We start from the raw sequence: 25578 nt of genomic DNA, 5'->3' as shown, positions 1-25578 counted from the left end.
TATATTCAAAATAAATAAATCTTTATTAATGATTTGCTTTAGAGATAAATTCCTCATGCATCCCAAATGACAAGTTAACATGTCCCTTAAAAAAATGTGAATCAGTTAGTATTACAACTCATTAGAACAAAGATCAGCTATGGAAATCACCTGCCTCGTCACATACGCAAGGCTCGGAAGTCATCCATCTAACACTTGAAAAATTTTTACTTGCAAAAGGCATGTATGACATTCAGCATGGCAAAAAAAAAAGAGAGAAGTTTTTCCCCAACAAACTAGTGGTTGCTTTGCTTTATTTTTTTATTTAAAAAAAGGCTTCAGTCATAAAAGACCGGAGCAACAATAGCAGATTTAGTGCCTGTGCTCTGAAAGCTTAATCTCTACACATAAAGCGTGTCATGGACTCCCAGTATAAAGTTGGAAGAGTGTGTGTGTGTGTGGTTACACTTGTGTCCCTTTCCTCTTATTAAAGTGGCAGGCCTATAAACAGCAGTTGTGACTGGTCAGTTCAAGTGAAACATATTGCACGGTTAGTACCTCACAGAGGCTGCATTAGAAGACTCAAGATATGTACAGAATGCACACCAAAATGCTTTCACCATCACCTACATCATGTGATCATCAAGCCTGGCCACCATTCACCCCAACAAATAATAATAAAAATAATAATAATAATAATAATAAAAATAAAAATGAAAGAAATACAGCTCAAAGTTTTTAGGAGAATGGCAGTGTACCATATAAAACTTGTATGAAATGATTTGCAGCCTCTTTACTCAGAGTTTTTGTTAAAAAAATAAAAGTTTGGAATACTTTGATGCCCTCAGGTGGAGGAAACTAGAAGATCAATTTATTATTATTGAGTTCAGATGCTCGATCCTGTAAAATAGATCCAGTGCAGTAATCCCCCATGTGGTAATAATGGTCTGGTTGAGGTCTCCAGAAAGTCTTGGACTGGATTTGTATAAATGTTGCCATGCAGTAGTGTATGAAGGTGCAGTAGCTACAGTGGGTGAAAATAAACAAATGGATGGTTGGAGTTTTTCAGTGTATTTGTAAAGTGGATAAATGCTCCTGCTGTGATCCATAGTAAAGGCCAACAAAATCCAACTGCAGATCCTCAGATGAAGCCTTGGACTAGGTGTAAGTGGACAAAGACTCCGGTTGGGTGGAAGAAACCACCCAGTTGGGCATAACAATCCACCATATGAGAGTTTAAATATTAATTTTGGGCAGATAAGGTGAAGCCTGGGCAGAAGAATCCCACATTTGAGTGTGAGTACTTTTCTGGGATAGATGAAGCCCTGGCTTGGGCATCAAACTCCTGTAACTGTGCCTAAGAAACCATCTCTTGGGTGAAAGAACTTGGGCTTTGGCGGATGAAGTCTTCACTTGGCTGGATAAAGCCCTGGCTTGGGCATCAATCACTACCAGTTGGGCATGAGAGTCCCTCTCTTGGACTTGGATACATAAAGATCCCTCTTGATGAAACCCCTGCCTAGTTTGAATTATCCATAGATTCAACACAAGAATGTCTCATTTGCATGAGAAGCAGGAGAATCCTCTACTTGGGTGTGAGAAGCTTGGGCTTGGGCATCAGACACTCCCAAGTGGCTTGAGACCCCTCCTCTTGGGTGTAGAAGATAGACTTGGAAAGACAAAGCCCCACCTTGAGGAGACAAAGTCCCCACTTTGTTGGATAAAGTTTGAGTTTGGGCAAATTTAAGCCTGGCTTCAGTTGGGAGAAGACTTGGCTTAGATGGATGAAGCCCCAGCTTGGGCAGAGGTGTGAACACATTTGATGGCAAATGTGTGATTAAAAATCTAATTTAAACACCAAATAGTTGAAAAAGTAAAAATAATGACCATGAAAATTTTTTTTTTTTAACATTTGCACAAATTTGTAGAAGAATAAATCGTATAAAATGGGTGCTGCAATCACATTATTAACTCAGTGAATTAACAAATTCAAGTCTGCGTTTGTTTCATGCTAGCTCATAACAGATTGGTTAGCTTGCTAGCTAAAGTGCTAAAGTGGAATGTGTGCATTTAAATAACATTTTAAGAGGCTAATCAATCTTATACAGCGTTAACTTTTGTGCTTTTATATTCAAAGCGATGTTTACTACAGCCCACGCTGGGGTTTTATCCACTTAGCCTGGGGCTTCCCATGCTGGTTTGAGGAACTGAAGATAAACATTGCTAAAGGTGGAGCAGACAATCGTCTCTGGAGCAGTAGTATCAGTTTCAGGATGTTGTAGTGGAGAAGTTCGCTAGGAAGGAAGTTGGATAGATGGTGTTTGTTTGAGCTGCAGTAGTGTGTGATGGACTCAAGAGGGCAGTGTTTCCTCAGAGTTTAGATCCACAGCACTCCTCCTCTTCAGCTGCTAGGTGAGAAAATGAACACAGGGGTATAAATCAATGAACAGATGATGATATGTAATCTAAAACAAATGCACTGACTCAGACAGTATTCATCAATTACTAGGTAGTATTTCCAAAACCACTGCTGTGAATGTTATTCATTGATTTGATCTCTGAGTTGAGACCATATGCTAGATTATAACAAAAAAAAATTAAGAATATGTTTTTATTGATCCAAACATAAATTTGGATCTGTAGTGACTAGAGAACATCAGCTGTGTTAAAGGACTGCTAACGGTGGAAGAGTGGGAACAACAGTAACTGACATTTGAAGTTTTGAACTAAAAAAAAAGAGTAAAGATGTATACATATTCTATAGCAGTGTTTATCATGTCATTAAATAGATCTCTAAATAGATGTCTAACTTCTCCTAATGGATCAACATCTGTCTGTCCGTCCATCCAACAATCCAAAGACCCATCCATCAAACCAAACATCCATCCATCCATCCAACAATCCAAACATCCATCCATCCATCTATCAAACAATCCAAACATCCGACCATCAAACAATACATCCATCCATCCAAACATCCATCCATCCAACAATCAAACATCCAACCATTAAACAATACATCCATCCATCCAACAAGCCAAACATCCATCCATCCAACAATCCATCCATCCAACCAATCCAACAATCCATCCATCCATCCAATCCAACAATCCATCCATCCATCCATCCAATCCAACAATCCATCCATCCATCCATCCAATCCAACAATCCATCCATCCATCCAATCCAACAATCCATCCATCCATCCAATCCAACAATCCATCCATCCATCCAATCCAACAATCCATCCATCCATCCAATCCAACAATCCATCCATCCATCCAATCCAACAATCCATCCATCCATCCAATCCAACAATCCATCCATCCAACCAATCCAACAATCCATCCATCCATCCAATCCAACAATCCATCCATCCATCCAATCCAACAATCCATCCATCCATCCATCCAAGCCAAACATCCATCCATCCAACAATCCATCCATCCAACCAATCCAACAATCCATCCATCCATCCAATCCAACAATCCATCCATCCATCCAATCCAACAATCCATCCATCCATCCAATCCAACAATCCATCCATCAAACAATCCATGCATCCGTCTTTCTGTCCAACAACCCAACCATCCATCCACTCACTTACCTACACAACCACACACTCACCGAGCCACCCAACTCATACAACACCCCACCTAAGCCGCCTAACCACCCAACCACCTACCTACATACCTATCTATCTACAAATGAAGGGAAGGAAGGGTCAGGTAGTTGCACTGCGCTCAGGTTACTCACCTAGTCACTGTTGTCATGGTGCTGGTTCTTGTGTCATTACAGGAGATCTCTGTGGTGACACAGCAGAGAGAATTTCGTGGACAATTTCTTTTCTGATCTCCTCCGTGAGACTCTTCTTTATCTAAAAACAACAACAACAACAAAAAAAACCATTTGTGACAATGCAGTAATGCAGCAATGACAGCAGATTCCCAAAAACAATCACTGCCAATGGATATGTATTACACATAGAGGAGTCTGAATGCAATTCTAATGTAATTTACATAAACTAGCGACTTGCACTGGAGTGCTTCTGTTATGCCAAGGGTGCATCTTTCTTTCTTTCTTTCCTTCCTTTACACTCCACTCCACTATTTGCACCAATGTTCTTTTCGCTGCCCTGATGAATAATTTATATCCTGTGAGAGTGGTTTCTCCCAACATAACTCCGCCTCCATCTTCAAGCTATGAAGGATCACTGAGGAGTTTGATGAGGATAAAAATCATTTATATCACATGCTGGCTAACACAACGCCAACTGAACACTTAATGAGAGGTTTTGAAGTGATGCGTTAGACTGTGTTCACCACCACCGTCATCATCATCATCATCATCATCATCCATTCAGATTCAGATTCAGTCTTTGTCACATATACATTACTGCACAATGAAATTCTTTCTTTGCATATCCCATCCTTGGAGGTTGGGGTCAGCCATGATACAGTGCCCCTGGAGCAGGGTGGGTTGGGGGCCTTGCTCAAGGGCCCAGCAGTAGCAGCTTGGCAGTGCTGGGGCTTGAACCCCGATCTTCTGACCCAGAGCCTTAACCACTTGAGCTACCACCACCCATCTCCACCAACACAACATAAATTGAAGAAATTTCTTTCGGAAGAATGATCTTCAAAGGTCTAGTACAGCTTGAGTAAGTATAAAACCTACTATTATTATTATTATTATGGGATGTCACTCGTCTGTATATACGAAAAAGGAACTACTATTAGTTTAACCAATTTTATTTATAAATGTATAAATGTACGATAGAGTGACTGTGTCCAGCAAACACTACCCCGAACATCTCACCTGATCATTTCACACACAAACATATTATTCCACATCATCATTAGGTGACATGACGTCATGTTCCTTTGCATCAGTCAGCACCCTGCAGCTACAAAACTTCTTTATTGCACCTTCACCCAAACACTCGAGATGAATTTCAGAAACCGGGCCAAAGTCAAATCAGGTTGAGTGACATTTCACCAGCTAACCAGTCACAATGTTCCAGCGTCACCACGGCTGTCAGTAAAAGCACAAGAAAAAGCACCTGACCCGGTGCCAAGAACACAGCCGAGAGGAAAACACTGACTAGCATGGACTTTGGTTTTCAAATGACATGAACATCATTCATTTCTTTCCAGAAGGATCTGAATGAATCTATTGAATCACATATCAGAATTCCCAGCTAGTTTCCATGCTAGCTTTCCCACTTAGACTGACCAGGTGTGTGTCACAGGTTTAGTACGTGGAATATTCCCATGATTCTGCAGTCACCTGTTTGATGAGCTGCTGCATGTCTGCATTTCCAAAAGCTTCCTCTCCTCCTCTTTCACCTCCTCCTCCTCCTTCTCCTCTTCTGTCTTTCTGAAATGAAGGCTCTTTATTGTCTTCGTCGTGGTCCGAGACATAATGCGCCGCTCTTTGAGCTGTGACCTGAAAAAAATACATTCAGAGAATACTTAAAAAACTGACTTACATGCGTATTTATCCATCCATCCATCCATCTTCTGTTCTGCTTATCCACATACAAAGGACAGAGACAGGAAACCGCTCCCTAAGCCTGGAGGTTTGAGGCAAATGTGCTAACCACTCATTTTTTGCTCTTCTCTATTATTCCCTTATAACCCTCATGATAATGATTCCTCATACTCAGAACCCTAATCATCTTATAATCAGGACCATCATGACCCCTTATGCCATTATTGTAACATCTCATATATATCTTGGCCTCTACTGACCAGTTACACCTTAATGGCCTCTTACCACAACTGCTTATCACCATTAGCCCCTCATTATTACAGCAGCTTATATTTATGACTTCTTACCATCATAATATAATCACAGCCCTCATAATTATATCATCATGGACCCAATAATCAAGTGTCCTTATATTCATAGTCCCATACGTGACCTCTTGTTCTCTTGTCCATGTAACCTTTCATCCTAGTGACCCCTCGTCCTTGTTATCTCTATTCTTTGTGAGTCCTAATCCTCATGAATGTTTGTCCTGGTGCCCAGTCGTCCTTGTAAGCCTTCGTCCTCATTAACCCTCATCTTGATGACTCCTCGTCCTTGTAATTAACCCTCATGACCTTCTTCTTATTAAGCCTTGCGCTTTCTCACTCTCATAAACGCAAACACTGCTAAATTCATATCCTCTTTACTTCCCATCTTAGCAACACTTCATCCTCATCTTAATGACCCCACATCCTTGTTCACCCTCATGAGCTCTTATCCTAGTGACCGCTCATCCTCATCGAACTTCATACTAGTGATCTGACACCCTTAGGAACCCTCACTCTAGTAATCTCCTGTCTTTGTGACCCCTCTGCTTCATGATTTCTCATCCCAGTGACCCCTCATGATATCATCATCTCCCTATATGCCCCTTTTTATTTATGAAACCTGCATAAAGCACTTTGAGCTGCGATTAATTAAAATTAGTATAAATAAATCTTTGAGTCCTGACCTCATGTAGGCTAGGGCTCATGTTCTGTGTCATTGTTAGCTCCTGGTTCTCTGCTCCCGATCTCGGAGGAATGGATGGTGTCAGGCTGACTGTTGAGCGATATACTCCTCCTCTTCTCCTTGATGGAGACGAGGTGAGGTCACAGAATCGCACCGGACTCACTGACCTCGACGAGCGAGCCGAGGTTGGCGTTTCCACTGCACCAGCGCCATCGTAGCTCAGCTCTGACTGGAGATACATCTGCTCCCGCAAGAGATCAGTCACCTGTAATGTAATTAATGCAATAATGAAGCTATATTGCATCTTAAACCAAGCTGGGATGGGTCAGTGTGTTTTTTGATGGGTCAGTGTGTTTTTTGTGATTTAATCTCTTGGTGCATATAGTAGTAGGAACACAAGAATTCAGAAACGATAAGGAATTGTAATAGGAATTTGGAAAGAATCTTCACAAAACAAATGGCTTAAATTACATTTATCCTAAAATTTTACATTTTTCTGTGTGTGTGTGTGTGTGTGTGTGTGTGTGTGTGTGCGCTCACCGGCTCTGTAGCTCTGAGTGCAGAGGAGCTAGATAGACTGTCCAGGCTCTGACCCCTGGACATGTCCTAAAGATAGAAAACAACCTTTATTTTCTACAACACATTTTTAATGAATGATTTAATTAATTCTAAATGATAAAAAAGACACACAATGTCTTTTAAATGTATCAAACATTTAAGACCATAATACTTTTTTTGAGTGCAGTAAAAAGACCAAACGAGCTCATTTTCAGTATTTTGCATAATTAGGAGACCAGATGATAACAATAAAATAAATTTCAATACAAGCATATCATTCTAAAATTGCCTCAATAATTGTGTTCTCACTCATGAAGGACACTTTTGCTGTTATTGTGCTGCCATGTGTCTTGCATGGATTGCAGTGATGTTGTAATTGCGTGTACTGACCAGCAGATGGCGGGAGAGGCGACTGCTGCGAGCTGAGTGATACTGATCATCCAGGGTGAGTCGATCCTCCAGCTGCAGCTCTAACTCCTGCAGCTCCTGACGAACAGCAACACGGAGCCTCTGGAGCTGCTCTGCCTCGTGCCTAACACACACACACACACACACACACACACACACACACAAAACAAACAAATAAAAAACAATGATTATTATGATGATGATGATTATTATTATTATTATATAAAACTTAACCATTCACTTAAACTCAATTTTAATAGTTTTTATTTTCTATTTTTTTCCCTTTGCACATTGCTTGATTAAACTGCTCTCTAAACAATTCATATTCTTTTCTATTGTGTCTGCAGGTGTGTGTGTGTGTGTGTGTGTGTGTATAAAGGTGATAAACTCTCTATTAGAATTCTAACAAACTGTCACAGATTAATTCCAATAGCCTATTATTTCTTTTCATTTTTCACCCCTAAGCTTCTGCTAGAAAATTGTGATAATAGGACAATTACATTATTTAGAGAATGAAAACCCACATTGCCTTCTGTGAGCTGGTCATATGCAAGGTCCAGAAATATCCGTTCTGAACTCCTTACAGAACTAGGAAATGTGAAATGCACACTTTTCTACGGTGGCCGGGAAATGCAAAACAAAATAACAAAAAAATTCAGACAAACGGGAAAAGGTAGGTATAGCTTGCGAATGGAATTCTTACAGCTGATTGGACGAGACATCGGTCACTCAGGATATACAGGAAGTCCAGCAGGCTTGGTTTGTCTGAATTGTCCTGGTGTTTTCTGATTTGTTATTTTGTTTTGTACTTCTCAGCCACCGTACTTTTCCCAAATCTATTCAATCAGACGAGAAGTGTCTGGTGTTTGATGCTTCTACAGCCCTGGTTTATCACACGGCCTAATGACTAGCTGCTGTGGTATTTCCTCACCTCTCTTCAGGAGTGAGGAGCTGATAGACCATGGACTGCTGCCTCATCAGAGCTAGCTCAAGGTCCATCATCTGAGTCCGGAAAACCTTCAGGTTCCTCTGCCTCCTCTGCAGCTCCTAGGGCAAGTAAAAGGAGTGAAAACACGATGAGAGCGGTTATACATACATGACCTGTCAACAACATTCCTGAGAAGTATGTGTCTGTATATATAATTATATTGTACAAGATTAGAATAGATTAAAAACATATGCTTTAAACCGTCATAATTCTGATCTAAAGAGTCTTTGGGCTTAAACCTTTGAGTGACTGGTGGGCCGGATTTATCCAGCAAGAGTATTTGGATGAATTTACATTTTTTCCACATGTCAACATGCGTGCTAAAAAAATCAGCAGGTTACTTACATAAGCCTAAATCTACCACATGCTGCTGCCTATCCAGCCTTTCATATACTTTCAAAACAGATGTAACTAAATACACACAGGCTTTAAAATACCACCAAAGCATTTAGAAAGTATTAAGGCCTTTACTTTGTCATTTTTTAAATACCTTTCTAATTTAAGATTTTTTGTAAGACTATATTTAAGGCCAATTCAAGACTCTGTTAACAGATAAATTAAGGATAATCTTTATATATGGCTAATGAATTGCTCGCAAAAAATGGGCAGAACCAATAAATAAAACCAATAAATAAATAAATAGAACCTAACATGGCAGAACAAAACAGAACAGAAATATATAAGTATATAAAAGTATTGAGCAAAATAGAAGAGAATGGAACAAAAGAGAATAGAAAGGACATCATAGAACAAAAAAAAAAAGAATAAAAGGAACTAAATAGAATACAACACAATCAGAATATGATACAACAGAACAGCATTTAAGATAATACAATAGAATACAACATAACCTAATAGAACAGAATAGAATAGAATGAACAAGCAAAACACATCAGAATTATAATAAAAAGTTAAAAAAAAAATAGAATAGAACAAAAAGTATAGTGCAAAGTAGAATAGAACGGAACAAAACAGCATAGAAAAAATCATAGAAAATAAAATAGAACTAAACAAAATAATAAATTAAAATACGAATACAAATATATATATATATAGAATAGAACAAAACTGAATATGATAGAATTAGATACTGAATAGAATCCAACAGAACACAATAGTATAGAATAAATTAAAATAAAATAGAATAGAACAGAATGTTTTAGATAATTAGCATGCTATTAATAAATCACACACTGTAAGATTCAAGATTTCAACTGTCCTCGATAATGCTGCTAATTGCATCGCTGAAGTAAACGATACTGAATCTGTCACAGGCCTCAAGCATGAATTACATTTCCAGCTTAAGTTAACCTGTTTATTTAAGACTAGACTTGTTCACCGTTTTATCTATTTATACTTGATACAATGAGAAAACATTAGTTTCTCCACAATCATGATGGTACAATAATGGAACAAAGCATGTAGCATCACATACAGTACATGCAAAATGTAAGAGCAGTACTGGGCAATAATTATACAATAATGTATAATATATGATTTTGTAAACTACCAGAAAAAGAGCAGTATAGCATTAAATATAATTTTTTCACCAAATTAAGACATAAATAATTCAATACTGAATAGGAGGAAAATGTATCTGATATAAGGATGCAATTGTTGTACAAATTTTGACAATAATCTGCTTCCAGAGTTTTTAACTGGTAATGAAAAAATAACACAATTCTAAAAAGCTACAGAAACGTGCAATCTGTTTCATTTATTATAATAGTGATAAAGCCAGATCATCGTTACATCAGCCAGCCTTGTGCAAGACCATATCAGTACACAGTACCCACAGAGGAGGAAGTAGGATACATAATAAGCAAATGCTTTAAAATACTGTAACAAAACCAGATTGTAAACTTTAATTAACTGGGTACGAATTTAGAAGCACAAAATTGTGAGATGGTACAGCAGATTCCAGCAGCAGATTCCAGAACGGTTACTAAAGCAACACAATTAGGACAACTAACGAAGACAGGTTTGCCTACATAAACCCCACATAAAAGAAGTGAAAGTAATTAAAAGATCATCAATACCTCATAATGTGGTTGGACAGCTTGGTTTGGACTGTGTACCCCTGAGGGTGTGCCATCGTGTTGCTCGGAAGCGCTCTGGCAAACATTCATTAAAAAAAGATAGAAAGAAAGAAAGAAAAATGAGATTAGCTAGGTGTCACGCAAACATGAAACAGGTCTGAACTCCACACAAAGATATGCTGAGTCAGCCATTGTGTTTGCCTTTAGGGAGAGAGAGAGACAACCAGGAAAACAGAAACTTCCTTACTTGGGCCTGCTGTAGAAATAACACAGCTAATCAAGGTCTGCTAATCTAAAGTCAATAGTGCTCCATGTAACAAGCTGCAGAGTTGATATACATGTTGTTATTAGCTGTTGGTCAGGTTAAGATTTTACCTTGCGAAAAAAATCTGAATATCAAATGCTGCCAACAATACATGAGGGTGGATTTCATGGAGTAAACAAAATACATTTTGCATAATAGTTCCGCTTTTACTTTCAGACAGTACTTGCTTTGTTAGTTTTCCTTATCTGTAAAAAGAAAAAGAAAAACTCTCACCTGGCCAAAACTCTGCACAGTGCCTCTAATTTCATGTAGGACTCGACGCAGCTGCATTTCTGTACTACCCATAGCTGGAGGAGGAGTTGGGGTGTCACATGGGAACGAAACTGACATTGGGGAAAACGAGGTCGGTGGTGTGTGGAATGGGGAGTTACAATGATGTCCATAGGGCATGTTGTGGTTATAAGGTGTGTTACCACAGGCCAGGCTACAGGGGGCACTGTAGGAGTGGGTAAGAGGCACTTGAGGGTTGTAGGGATTTGAATGCAGGTGTAGGTTATATGAGGAACCGTAAGGGTTAGTTAAAGGAGGAGACTGGAAGGGTGCTGAAGGATTGTAAGGCATGCTGTGTGGGTGGGTGTATGCCATATTTTGTTGGGGCAAAGGTGAACCATGAGGTGGTGTGTATACAGGGTGAGGAAATGGTGAGTTCTGTGGCTGAGGATACTGGGAATACAAGCCACTTTGTGTGCAAGGGCAGGGGCTGTTGACAGGGGTGTAACTGCGACTAGGGGGCTTAACTGGTATAGGTTTCTGGTAAAGTGAGCCACCTAGTCCTCGGAATTGAGGAAGTTCTTGCTGGATGTGACGTGGAATAGCAGGATGTGGTATCCTTGTATGCTGGGTCAGATCAGGAACACTGTTTGTGCTCCAAACAGGAGCTTCTGCCATACGCCGTGGGGGCCAGTCTGCAGGGATGCTGTAGAGTGAGCTAGTCGACCGAGTCAAATGCTGAGGCACATTCATGGGGTATGGAGGCACTCCCATGCTGTCTACCTCCGTTTCTGAATCATCAACAAGATCAGATGGGTAGCTGGACTGAGAAATGTTGTTGTTTTGTTCCTCTGCAATGGATGCGACCTCCTCTGGTTCCTCCTCATAGCGATAGCTGTAGCATGGTGGTGTGCACTGTCGAACTGAGCCATGACCTAATTGGATGTGCACGGATGATACCACTCGGGTTGGGCTCAGCAATGAGGTTGGGAGAGAGCTGGACCTTTGAAGTGGGTTCCTCGCCTGCTCATTGACATTCCTCAGCAGGTCGCTTGACCGAATCCAAACTCGCCCCCTCTGATCCTCGCATGAGATGGTCCTCTGCTGGGCCCGAAGCAGGGCACCACGGACCCTACCTGAGGTGCTAAGGTCCTCTGTTTGAGACTCAGGAACAGGATCTGAACTTTGATTTGGGGTGTGTACATCTTCTAACACTGGCTCTAATGGTTTGGAAGAGCTTGATGGTGTAGATAAACTTATCTCTTCTGAACTGTCCGCCGCCATATCTTGTTCACCCGCAGGGGTAATCTCTGCATTTGCATTAGATATGTTTGGGGCTGAAACAAGATCCGTAGATGCCTCTGGATCTGCGGACTCTACAGTGCAGAGTGATTCTGTGCTAGAGCTTGCCTCAATTACAGGATCAGTAAGTCTATCATGAGTTTCTCTCTCAGACACAGCAGTCTCCAGAGTCTCTGGCCTTGGCTTGTCCATGATACGATGACTTGGCACCGGTTGGCTCACAAGTTCAGGGACCTCCTCAGCTCCGATTGGGCCAAAAATCCCCATACTGGTCTGCATGAGTAGCTCCTCATCCACCAGCAGTCTTTCAAAGGCTGGGTGTTCCAGTGATCCAGGTGTTCCAGGTTCGACCATGTGAGCCGTCACAGTTGTTTCGCTGTCACAGCTGTCCGAGCTCTCCTGGACCTGACGCACAAGTATAACACTTAATGTTTTATTACAATTTGAACATTGTGACATATTACAACAAAAAGACCGACACAAAAGTGTTATCTTTTTAAGCATAAATAAGAAAGTAAATAAACCAAGTGATTAGCTACCCAACAGGGCAGCTAATTAATTGTATTATATCTTAGGTAGGAAAAATATGGCTTTTGATTCGACTTTGGACACCTTTAGAAAATTAGCCGAGCTTTCTGTTGAGGGATCCTCTGCAAAGCCACTGCTGTCTGACTGTTGACTAGCTGTCCTCAGTAAAGGCTCTAGAAACAAAATGGACAAATGGAAGGTAAGACTGTGAGAGAGCATTAGAGTTGGGTTTGTTCTGTATGCATTACATGTAAAAGCCCAAATGGAAGCCAGTGGGTCTTGTGGTGGTAGGTCTATGGCTAAGCTTTTGAGAGGCAGTGAACGGAATATAACCACGCCTGCAATAAAAATGACTTAATCAATTCAGTGCACAGCAAAAATGTGCTTGGATTACAACTGCTTGGGTGCAATTAAATTACCGAAACTGTTCACTGATCAAGGGTTTTATAAATTTGTCAAAGATGACAAGATGGAAAATTTGCACCAGGATGAATTTGTTGAAATTTTAATCATGTTATTTTCATTGTCAGTACACTATGATAGCTTTGTCCAGGTAATTTTTTTTAATTCCAAAAAAAAATTGAGAGTTCTAAGAAACAGCACCAGCAGACCGGACCTTTCGGCTGCTTCTGTTGGTCAGCAATCAGCAACAATGTCACACAAACTGCCACTTGATCCTGTTGGTGCCAGTCTGTCACAGTTACTGGACAGGCAGATGACAGGTCAATTCCAGTTCCTATTTTCTGGTGTCAAAATTGATAGTATGTTTTATAACAGGAAAAAGCCAATATGTCTTATATGCAATCTACCACAAGAGGACAGTCAGGTTCCTCTGCTTGAGTATATTCCCAGCTCTTATGAATTTACTGTCAGTTTACTTTTAGGGATGGGTACTAAACTATGTGGGGATTAGTATAATGATCTCTCTCTCTCTCTCTCTCTCTCTCTCTCTGTATGAAAAAGATGTCTGTTTTAGGAAGAAATCCCTCTGATTTGATTGAGGCCTGCTGCTGTATTATTAGGAGCAATGTTCTCAGGTTAGACTAATTCAAATCACCACCAACAGAATCTTTCTTTACAAAAGAATGTTTCGTAATCCAAAGACTAATGTAAAACTTGTGCTTCGACTGCATAATATTAGTTATTCAGATGGCTGAATTAAACCTTCAAATCCCACAGCAATGATTAGTGAAGCCAGATGTTCCAAACTCTGCTTCTTCAGGAGTCTTTCTAAAGTCATTTTTTTCAGGATTTCTTGCACTAAACTAGGGGAAAAAAGCACCCCAAAGAATCTCTACTTAGCCTCTGTGTAATCCTGCAGAAGTGCAATGATTGCATTGTTAGTTCGTGTGTTTTTGCAAATGCGTCTGTATGTTATAGGTACAAATGCAACCCTCATTATAGCCAATTTACTACATGTATGCTACATGTATACACCCCCACTGGATACACTGGCAAAGCTCATGATCTAAACTAAAGAGTTTTACCAAACATCTCAACGTTTGGTGCTGCATTCAGGTACTTCAGGAACAGAAAATGTAAATATGTGTAATGCAGTGGGATTAAAAGAGCAAAACTAGCTGATGCAACAAAAACAACCTTTAAGTGGTTGGTATTATAGACAGTAAGACTCACCACTGCCCTCTATGGAGAAACAGCGAGTCCCAGCCTCATCCTCGTTACTCTGTAACTGAAGTAAAAGATTTTGTTACCAAAAAAACCCGCTGCAAACCAAGACATACATGCATGTATAATTAAACACATTAAGCTTGTCAGTGATAGCTCAAATGATTAAGGCTCTGGGTTTTTGATCAGAATTGTTGAAGCCCCAGCATCACCAAGCTGCCACTGTTGGGCTGATCATCATGGCTGACCCTGCACTTTGACCCCAACTTCCAAAGCTGGGATATGCGAGGAAAGAATTTCACTCTGCTGTAATGTATATGTGATGAAAATAAAGGTTTCTTCTTTTTCTTCTTCATAAAAGAATTAACAAATATTTTGTGTGACTGAGCCAATAAAAGCTGCCACTGCTCAATCCTGACCTTTAAAGCAGTGTGGTTCTTGTGTAGTTTTTTTTTTCAGCTTTCAAATGTCAGAACATTAAGTTACAGCTCAAAAAGGACAACAATCACAAAAGCAGGGTAGGGAGAGGTCATATGCAAAATAAAAGTAAACGTTACCTCTTCCATCTCAAAGGAGTCTCGTGGCTGGGTGAGGAGATGTGCCATGTGAGGATTGGGCAGGAAGGAACAGGGCTCTTTATCTGGAATGAAAGAGGAGGAGACAGTTTTCTGCCTTTCAGGGATCAGACTTGAATCGGATTCAACGTTTTCTTCGTTCCTCTGCTCCGACACCGAGACTGGTGTGTCTGAAACATCCGGAACCACCTCAGGTTTTTCAGCAACGCTTGGAGCCAATCGTTCTCCGTTAACAACTTTGGAGTTTCCTGCCTCAGAGTCACAAACATCGACCCCGGACTGATTAGACTCCTCAGTCACTGTCGCCAGAGATGAGTCTTTCCTCCGGAAAATCTTCTGCTTGGGCTCTGCGTCTGAATGAGGCTCACAAACACCATTTTTAGTTCCCTCTGGGTCAGATTTTGTGGACGGTGTTGACATGATCTCCGCCAAGGCCATGAGGTTTGTTCGGGTGATGTTCTTCTTTAGGATCTTCACTGCATTAAGTGTGGAGTTACTCCTCCGTGGTGGGGCAGGCTCTGTAGGTTCTGCCTCAGACTTCTGGCAGATCTTTTGAAGTGGACGACCCGAGACCTGGGAGTAGATCTCTGAGAAGACGTTGGCCACAGTGGCCAGAACCTCAGTTTGGCGAAAACGACCTACAAAGAAGGAAGCACAAGTTTTGAGCATTTCCAAGAGCATTTGAATGAATGCAGTTTGCAAATCAGCTACAAATGCACCAGCGTAGGTTGCTGCTGAATTTGCAAAAATTCCAGCAAGAAACAAATGGAAGCATAAGCACACATTCAATTGACCAAATACTTAATCTAAAATGATTGAACAAGCACATTTTATTTGACCTGTACATGTTTTGAGGAGATACCGAATAAATGACCCGAGCTGTCAGTAAATGAACAGGCAAGCAGCTATCTCTGCCTGTACAGCTTTTTTCCTGTCTAAAGACTCAGTGACTAAGCGCTCAGGCACGATTCAAAGGAAAACCAGCCAAGACTAGACAACGCAGAACTGAGAGAACTACAGGCTTCCTCATCAGCGTAAATGACACATGCGATCAATCCTTCTCCACCCCCTGTGCATTCCGAGACAGAGAGACAGTATGTAGGAAAACAAGACATTGTGGGGGGACTGCAGCTCATTTCAGCAACAGCTTTTCATTTTCTCTTGTAGTGTCAACAGAATTACAAGCTTAACACAACGAGCTTAATGTGCTTCTAGACAGCATTACTTGTTATTATTACTTCGGCATTATTTATCTTCACCTTCTGCAGCAAGATTTAGCACTTACAATAAACACAGGCAGTTAAACGTGCACTCCCACAACAGTACATTGTGCAAATGCCATCAACCGAATGAAACCCAATTCCAAACCTCCATAATGATAACAAATGAAAAGATTTGCTCTGGTCTTGCTCTAGATCCTTTCGGATCCCATATGCTTGCTTTCTAATGGTCCAAGCAAGAGGTTATACAAATATGAGCCGGCAAGTAGGCTGGCATTGCGGTGGCAAATGGGCAAAAATGAACAGCTTTCAGAAATGACTTACAAATGGCTGATATTTCTGCTAACCACTTTTTCCTCTTTCAACACACTCTCTCTCTCGTAAAAGACACTGACACCATTGTGTGCTGCTTTCAGTCAGAAGAGTCGGCTTTGCGAAGCTGGGTTTTCATGCATGCTATGTATGCAAAAGATAATTCAGTTCAGTCAATGGTATTCATGTCATTACTTTCTTCCAGACAAAGAGACCTGGATTAATGACAAATTATGGCTAGAGATATGGACAAAATTTCCAAACACAACCTCACAGTTTTCTAAGAGCAAAATATCTGATGTAGTATCACTGGCTGTGAATGAAGCTTTAACTCTCTTATCCAAAAGCTGTGGAAAGATCTGCCATAGAAAGTAGCAAAGGGTCTTTAAGCACCATGCAAGAACTCCATTGCCATTGTACAGATGTAGTCCTGACAGTCAAATGACTGATGCTTCTAAGGAGGTCTTTGAAGACCACACTTCTAAGATCAAATTGAGCTGGCTGTACCATTAGGATTGATGTCTTTGAGGTGGCTGTACCTTATCCAGTTTTTCCTTGCCAATTCCCGGCTCATTCATGTCATGGAACGCATTTGGGCATCTTGGATGCAAAGGAGAATTCTTCATGCTACATCATACAATGGAACACTAGAAAATTGTGTGCACCAAACCTTGCGGCAACAGCTTGGGTAAGAAACATATATGGAGGAGATGCATGGTCAGGGATCCACATACTTTTGGCAATATGGTGTCCTGAATCTTCTTTTTTTTGACCTGCCACTCAGGCAACCATAAAAACACACCTGAACACACTTGGAGGTCAATGTTAATAGTGCAATTCTGTTTAGATGTAATAATTGGCTAGTATTACACAACAGGAAAGGAAAATAAGGCCATCCCTCCCCATCAAGGAACTGGGCCAATTGTAATCTCTTGGCCATGCATGACTATGGCATGGTCAAGATTTAAAATGTTGACATACCAATGATGAGATCTAATCTACACCATCACTTTGAAAGTCAAAGAAACAAGTCTTGCTACTGCTTTAGAAAAAGAGAATTCCTTCCAATTATGTCTGAAACCTCTCAAAGCCACATAGTTTGTCTCACTACAATCCATCAAGATTTAAACCAACTGGAGCCTTTTTAAGACTCATAGGCAGCCAGAAGACAAGGCATGTTTTTTTTTAGAGTACCTTCCACTAATGTATCCAAGCCAAATGCACCACACCATACCAAATCTTGGTCTATCTACACTTAACAATTAATGGTTCATCAAGCCCATGGACACTGAGATGTTCCAAACCTTATTAACAGTTCAGACCTTCACATACGCCATTACACCATGCATACCATATTAGTGCCACCCAAACAATACTCGTACAGTGGTAGTCTTAAGGTGATCCTTTACCAGTGATAGATTGGTTAGGATGATGCTAATTGATTGTCAATAGCAAAAAGATGGTCTACTGTCCTTAATAGTACACCTAGAGAGTGATTTATATGGTAGGATGTTCCTGATATCTATATATGCCTGTGTTTTAACTCTTATCATGTAGATATGAATCCTTGACTTTTCCATGTACTTGAATTGTGCTTGCTATCTCTCAAAGTTAATAAAATACAGAGCACACAGGAAAGAAAGAAAGAGTACCATAATCGTAATCGTCAACCAGATCTCACACTTTCTTTTTCTTATTCCTAAGAACTAATAATGAAGAACAAAAAAATATAAACAGCAAGAAACTTCTTGATTAACTTGTTAAGCCAGAATCACATGACCAAGTCACAGTCTGTTATCATTTGAGAAAGTATTTCCTCAAAATCTACCAGTATAGTCCTGTTTATTAATCCCAAATAGCTAAGAAGAAATCTTCCATTTGTTTAATTTGTAAAAAAACCTCCTAACAGATGAAGAGCAGGTGTAGAAAGTGAGGTGGAAAGCAGCTGTAACTACCTAGCATGTTAAACAGGAAGCTCTTTCTCTCCTTCTCACAGTTCAGGAACATGTTAAATCACAGATCTGAAGAAAATTGTCTTACTGGTGAGGGCATAGTTGGGATTTTCCAGCTCCATGCGTTGCATCTGTGCTCCCAGATAAACCTTGATATCGATGCCCTTGGCATTGGATGATGTGTTGAAGAACCTTGAGGGGATTTTAGAGGCAATGTCAGGCTCTTCACGGCCGAAGCCCAGATTGTACAGGATTTCCTCTGGGTCCTCTTCATACAGATCCAACAGCTCAGAGACACTGGGACATTAGAGAATACAGCGTTATAAAGTTATAAGGATTTTAATTCTGATCAAAATTTCATCAGTAAACCAAATGCCTCATTGTTTGGGAGTTCCAATCCAGATTATGCCATAACCACAGGGATTTTTTGAAAAAAATAAAAATTAAATAAATCTAGCCCTGCTCTAGGTGGAAAATCTAATCATGGTCAGCTGGGAGCCCACAAGAGGGCAGTTAGAGTCTTCACCAGGTGTGTTCAGCTGTACTATGATAGGCAGTTTAAAATACATGGTTGTTAATTTTACATATTGGAAGAAGATAGATAATGTTGTGAAGCGAAAAAAGCGACCATCAGGTATTGACACAACACAAGCTATCGTTTCATAACCATTTTAATAGTCACTTTTGATTGCATGCTCATAGTGTTGCATTATGCTAGACACAGCAATAGCAATGAAACGAAAAAGAACAAAGTCCAAGTGGCAAGAACAGGATAAGAGTATGAATAAGTGGAGTTCACTTCGGAGTATTTAGTTGTGTGTCAGTACCTGGACACGGTGCCGCTGCTCTTTCCCGAGCCGGTGGAGTTCATGCTCCGACTCTTCTGTCTGAACTGACTCCTCTTCTCCACTGCTTGCATGTCATAGTTACTGAGAGAGAGAAAGAAAAGAAAAATTGAGAACCACTCCTGTGCTGTGATAATTCGATAATTACTTGTTACTAACTGCTACTGCTGGCACTAGTGGGCGTGGCCTCTCAAGATTATGCTTTTAAGACGCCATGACATCACATCATGAAGTGCCATGACATTTTTCCACATAAAACAGGCTGCATGCTTCCTCCTGATAATATTTGGATGCGTGTGAAACATGGCATAGTTAAAATGCAGGATGTTCAGCAGTGGCCAGAAATAAACAACATTTTGACTGAAGATTACAGGGGGGTGGAGGGGGTTTCACAAACCCACAAGGCTGCATTCAGTTCCAGTAGTAACCGTAGCAGCCAATATGAAATCGTGTGTATTTTACTGTTGGAACAAAATCCGAGGAGATGATGGACATCCAGTTCCACGTATGCATGTATAAAATTTTTAAATGGAAAATCAGCGCAAACAGGAAATTGTGAAAATAAATTGTGAAAGTTGATGGATCTTTGAAATCCCATCCCTCAGGATGGGTCCAAGGATTCGAGCTAATCATTAAGAGTTGCCGTTTTGCTCTTTTCACAGCTAATTTGCATAAAAAGAAAAAAAATAGGCAAAATCGTGGTTTAGCATTTCAAACTTAAGCCAGGTTTAGGTTCATACAGACAACTACGATCCAGGAACATGTTTTATTTCCACTACTGTATTTGTAGCTATCCTGGGAGTTTTGCATAACCCTATGCTACCCTTCTATTGGAGGTTTTTAGCGGAGCTCACACATTAAAACTTCAGAAATCACTATCTTTAGTTACAATGGCACTAAATGGTCCACCAAGCTGCCACTGCTGGGCCCTCGAGCAAGGCCCTTAACCTTAACCAGTTGCATAAAATAAGATAAAAGTCACTCTAGATTTCATTTCAAATAGCAGAAATGTAAATCCACCAGTAGTTTTAGTCATATCATGCCTCACATATTCAACAAAGCCCACTGTTTTCAAATCAAGACCATATAACATTCTAAGGATGTGTGATTTTATTCTGTAGCGGCAAAATCATGGTCAAACTCGTACATTCCAAGAAAAGGAAAGGAATATTTTGCTTTGCCACTTGCAAACATGAACAATGAGACAGAAGAACAGGTGAAGAATGTAACTTAAAGGAGAAACATTGCGGAAGAATTCAATCATTAGGTATTAAATACCTGGGGTCTGGTTTGGCACTGCTGCTCTGGAGTAGGTTGGCTATAGAGAAAAGGAGACAGAAAGAAGTGTGAAGGAAAGATTCCATCAATACAATATCAAAAAAACAACATAGCTACCTACAGTAAGACTATTTCAACTAATACACAGTAACACTACTCCCATCCGGTATCAGCAAACCGTGTCATACACAATCTTTCCAGAAAATTCCATCTTCACCCTCCTTTCATGTCATTCCAGTGGATCTTACAGACACTCCTACAGTACATGTCCTCGCAAGTATGTTAGCAAGACTGCCCAAATTTACATTACAAATCAAGGACTGGGATCGGAAAGTGACAGATCTAACAAGGGATCTCTTTACACCTGCTTTCTCAGTTAGACACATTCTCATTCACCGTTACTTATCAGCTTGTCTACATCCGCTCTCAACTATCTACCTGTGGTTCAGCATGTCAATCATTTTTTATTTCTTTAAAGTCACAGGACCAACCAGAGTGTAGCATTAGAACCACGAGGGCGGGGTTTTGTCTGTATGGCAGATTGTTGCTAGCTTTCTGGCTCATTTGGCAGATTTCTTTTTAAATTATTTTTCAAATAATCAAACCGGACCTTCAATCACTGATATCATTGATTTTTACCACGATTCCGTCCCATTCAGACGAATTTGTCTCAAATCTCATTACAGTTTTCTCCCTTCATTAAGCCAAGTTTACTAGAACACTAAAGCCTGTAAATGGGTTCGATCGCTCTGGTTATGCTCTTGCTTTGCCCAATTTTGGACTAATAATTATTTCACATGTACAAAATGTTTCACTTCTCTAAACGGCAGCACTTACTGGGTAAGATTTACTTTCAGTTCTGCATTTCAGTCCTAACTAAAACACTAAGTCAGTAAGGAGGTGGTGCAAAAGGGCACGAGGGTGTGAGAAATGAAAAACCTTGATGATAATTATCATGTTGTGATCATTTGTTATTTGGTTACAATGCGAGTCAGACAGAAATTGCAGATGAATTAAAATAGAAGCATTAACTGTAGTTAATATTACAATATTTATTTAACTGAAAATGCGTTAAGCCACGCCTCCACTCTAATTCCTTTGGTGACCACGCTTAACCAGTCATAAATGGTTCTGATTTAACTTTGTTTTTAAACAAAAAAGAAAGAAAGAAAGAAAGAAAGAAAGAAAGAAAGAAAGATGTACAGTATTGAAAAGGTTTGTTTCTCTGAACCTTAGTTAAGAAGTTAAGAAACCTACAGCAGAAAGAATATTTTCAAGACAGCTTTATGCTATAGTTTTTATCGCTCAAAACATAAAATATGTATAACTTAGTAGTAGGCAGATGTACAGCCATGAAATTCCTGTTTCCTGTCTTGGAGAAGCAGAAGAATCCAAAATAAAATCCTACAATTCCAACATTAAGGGCTTGGACCCCTAAAACTGTAGCTGGTAGTGATATTCCATCACTTAAATCCATCTTATTTATTGTTTCGGTATTCATGTCTTACAGTACTTTTTTTGGTCAATTTTATATTTTAAGTGGTCAATTTTATATAACTTTCACTAAATTCATTCTTTAATCTTTTAGCAATGTTAAGATTTTATTTTGCTAATTCTTTCATCTAAATGCATTTCACTTGCAATATATATATATTAGATTATTGTCTTCAAATTTCCATAAAGCTCCAGTATCAAAAGATTCAGTTGTGTTTAAATGATTTTTCATATCATTTAGTGAACGCTTCATAAAGAAAAAAAAAGTTCTAATTTTTCGTTAAGGGAAATGTTACAACTACTTCTTCTTCTTCTACGAGCAAGAAAAAGACAAGACAGTATTTATTTTTAGTATATTCAGTGTTGATATGTAAACACATACCTTCAGCACCCAAGGACAAGTCATCTTCAAAGCTACAGCCATTCCTCTGTGGTCCTACAAAGCAAAGGAGGAAGAAAAGCTTTACCCTCAGCCATTGCTAAACACTAAATAAAACACTAACCCCAACACTAAACCTAGACGAAGAATTCTTCTCCATTTCTCAAAATCATGTTTCCTTACACCCCCACACAGTTCCTGTTCATGAATCAGCATGGACCGTCACTGGCTTATCTACAGAGCAATCTTATTGACCACACAGTCTTTGTGTGTGTGTGTGTAGGTCTTGACTCCAAAGTTCACAAGGAGTGGTGGATCAGAAAATGACTTATCCCTGATAGTTGCTGTAATCCAAACTAAATTAACAAATATACCAACAAGCAAACAATAAAACAACCAGAGAGTCACTGATGCTAGATGCTAGTTAATGCTGGAAAATCTCATGCTAACATTATGAGTCTAGGGTAGACAGAAAAGGACTCTGGCTCAGGATGAAACTGTCACTTACACTTTGAGAAAACACAGAAACCAGACACACTGAGCTCTGTCTTAGCTAAAGATAAATTTTTGTCTGAAGTAGTCCTTTAAACGTTGAACTCACTTCAATTTTACAAAATATATACAATCCAACTGCCACAGTTAAGTCATGTATATGTCTTTTTTTGCATTAACCTGACGGTTTTGTTTTATTATTTATTTAAATAAAAAAGGAATTTTTACGACATTGACAATTTTGATGATGATCAGCAAATTTAGCAAAATAACTAAGGTTTAGAGGGGTGGGACTTCTTTTCTGGAGTAGAAAATAAAGTACATGGTGATAGTAACTTCATCCTGCTCTTCGTCAAAAACAATTCTGCTTATGTATTCAAAGCTGCCGAATTCCTGAATCTGATTGGTCAAAAGGCACGGACTAATTTTCTTTTAACAACAGCTCTGACAGTAGTTCCGGCTGTAATTCAAATCACATTCAAATCACACGTTTAAATTAATGCGCTTGTTCAAATATCTTATCGTTTCCATAGCAACAACTTTCTGATATGGGTAAGTTTTCAGAACAGTGGAGTTCGTGACTTGAGGTTTTTTTTTTGTTTTTTTTTTGTAATATTTCATCCATGAATGAAAAGATGCTATAATGCCTGTACTTGTATGGACAAAATATATGCAACTATATACAGAAAACACTTATGAGTTTGTTTTTAATTACTTAAGAATTGTAAACATATAATTAGTATAATAGGAATGCACTTTAGGACATGAATGAGATGGTGACAGTATGGTAACTCTTTTTGCTTTGCCTTGGGTTACATTGCTTTGCATTGGGCTGTGTCACACTGTGATGTTGATTATTTTCCTTTATCAGCATGACCCCCAAGTGGTTTATTCCTTATACACACACCCATCCAGCCAGCCATCCATCCATCCATCCATCTACCCACCCATCGATCCACCCAACCATCCATCCAATCACCCACCCATCGATCCACCCAACCATCCATCCACCCACCCATCCACTCACCCACCCACCCATCCATAAACCCATCCATCCATCCATCCAACCAACCAACCATCCATCCATCAAAATGTATGTGATAATGCTATAGACAGAAGAACAGAAAGTCCAGGGTTTTTTTCTGGTGACCTGTGATAATAAAAACCTACCAATGATACTGCATCTATCATAAACCCCACCCACAAACTCCTTCAGAACAAGGGAGAAGCAAGTTCACCTTTTGACACCTGAACTCTGTGAACTGCCATCTGTTAACACACACACACGGACACACCCTTTCACTCCATACACTATTAATAATACACTGAAATAATCTCTCTGGTTGAATCTGACGAGAATGGTAAAGGTTATACATGTTATATATAGCGGCAGGAGAAAAAAGCCAATGGTGCACATTTCTGATTTAGATTCTATACACCCGCAATGCATGTCTGTTATACGTGGAACCTGATGACTCTGCTCACATGATATAGAGGTCTATAATACTAACAGGGGTTTGAACCTGAGCTAAACACTGAATGCTGAGATCCAACATCTGCATACTTATTTTAAATTACTGTAAGACTTGTACATTCGTTATGCATGCCGTTATTTCATACTAATAACTATTTCCTGATTCGGGAAAGGCATCAGTGCTTCGGTGCACAGTTCCCTTGCGTACTCAGTCACGTTAGATAGAAGATGATCGGATGTCTGCAGACTTCTGTCCCTATAGTCCAGCTGTCCATCAAACCCATACGAGCCTCTTCCCAAATCTGTTGAAAGCTGTCTAGAATGTCTTTGAATGCTGTAGTGTTCCAATTCAGTGGAACTAAGAGACTCAGACACTGTTCCAGCATGACAATGCTCCTGTGCACAAAGCGCAGAGCCCCATGAAGACATATATAATATATATGGTTACAGTTTGCCCTCCCGGTATAGACTTCTTGGTTTTAATCAGGGTATTAAACAGATACAGATACATGCATCATGTTGTTATGTACTGTAACTCCTACTGTTATGTATATGTGTGTATGTGGCAGCTTAGATGAAATAAGCTAAGGTAACACAGAACTTTATTAATACCAAAGGAAATTCTTTTGCCAGAGACTGCTTCAGATTAGACAAGAGAAATAAAGAGACATAAATGAAATACGCTACATATATACAAAATGTAGAGAATTAAGATGATATTGCACATGATATTGGGAAAGTGGTAGTTTAGTGGTTAAGGCATTGGACTACTGATCAGAAGGCTGTGAGTTTGAATCCCAGATCCACCAAGCTGTAACTGCTGGACATTTGATCAAGGCTCAGTTGTATAAAATGAGCTAAAAATGTAAGTCGCTCTGGATAATGGTGTCTGCCAGAAATGTAAAATATTGCATATGATATGATATTGCACATGGTATATGGATATTAATGTACATATTGGTTTAACCTAGTGGTTAAGGCGTTGGCCTACTGATTCAGAAGGTTGTTAGTTTGAATCCCAGGTCCACTAAGCTGCCACTGCTGGGCCCCTGAGCAAGGCCCTTAACCCTCAATTGCTCATTTGTATGAAATGAGCTAATGTAAGTTTCTTACA

General features: G+C 39.7%; 1 protein-coding gene across 7 annotated transcripts in view; it reads right to left on the bottom strand.

Moving 5' to 3' along the window:
- The window catches only part of itprid2 (ITPR interacting domain containing 2), a 68018-nt gene continuing 42440 nt past the window's right edge, over positions 1-25578 (bottom strand). For 6 of the 7 annotated variants that reach the window (XM_058393538.1, XM_058393537.1, XM_058393540.1 and 3 more), the window contains 16 exons: positions 22502-22555; positions 20626-20665; positions 19330-19431; positions 18591-18799; positions 15001-15656; positions 14453-14507; positions 12902-12990; positions 10991-12694; positions 10453-10527; positions 8357-8472; positions 7408-7549; positions 7000-7065; positions 6461-6724; positions 5266-5424; positions 3736-3856; positions 1-2384 (listed from right to left, as the gene is read on the bottom strand). In XM_058393538.1, the coding sequence (XP_058249521.1) occupies positions 3749-3856; positions 5266-5424; positions 6461-6724; positions 7000-7065; positions 7408-7549; positions 8357-8472; positions 10453-10527; positions 10991-12694; positions 12902-12990; positions 14453-14507; positions 15001-15656; positions 18591-18799; positions 19330-19431; positions 20626-20665; positions 22502-22555 (3839 nt within the window). In that variant the 3' untranslated portion in view covers positions 1-2384; positions 3736-3748. Of the gene's footprint in view, positions 2392-3735; positions 3857-5265; positions 5425-6460; positions 6725-6999; positions 7066-7407; positions 7550-8356; positions 8473-10452; positions 10528-10990; positions 12695-12901; positions 12991-14452; positions 14508-15000; positions 15657-18590; positions 18800-19329; positions 19432-20625; positions 20666-22501; positions 22556-25578 lie in introns of all 7 variants that reach the window. The other variant, XM_058393541.1, reaches the window with a different exon arrangement.

Source organism: Hemibagrus wyckioides, linkage group LG06, assembly GCF_019097595.1.
Source record: "Hemibagrus wyckioides isolate EC202008001 linkage group LG06, SWU_Hwy_1.0, whole genome shotgun sequence".
Taxonomy (NCBI): Eukaryota; Metazoa; Chordata; class Actinopteri; order Siluriformes; family Bagridae; genus Hemibagrus; species Hemibagrus wyckioides.
Note: the sequence above shows the minus strand (reverse complement) of the source record. Positions and strands in the feature narration are given on the sequence as shown.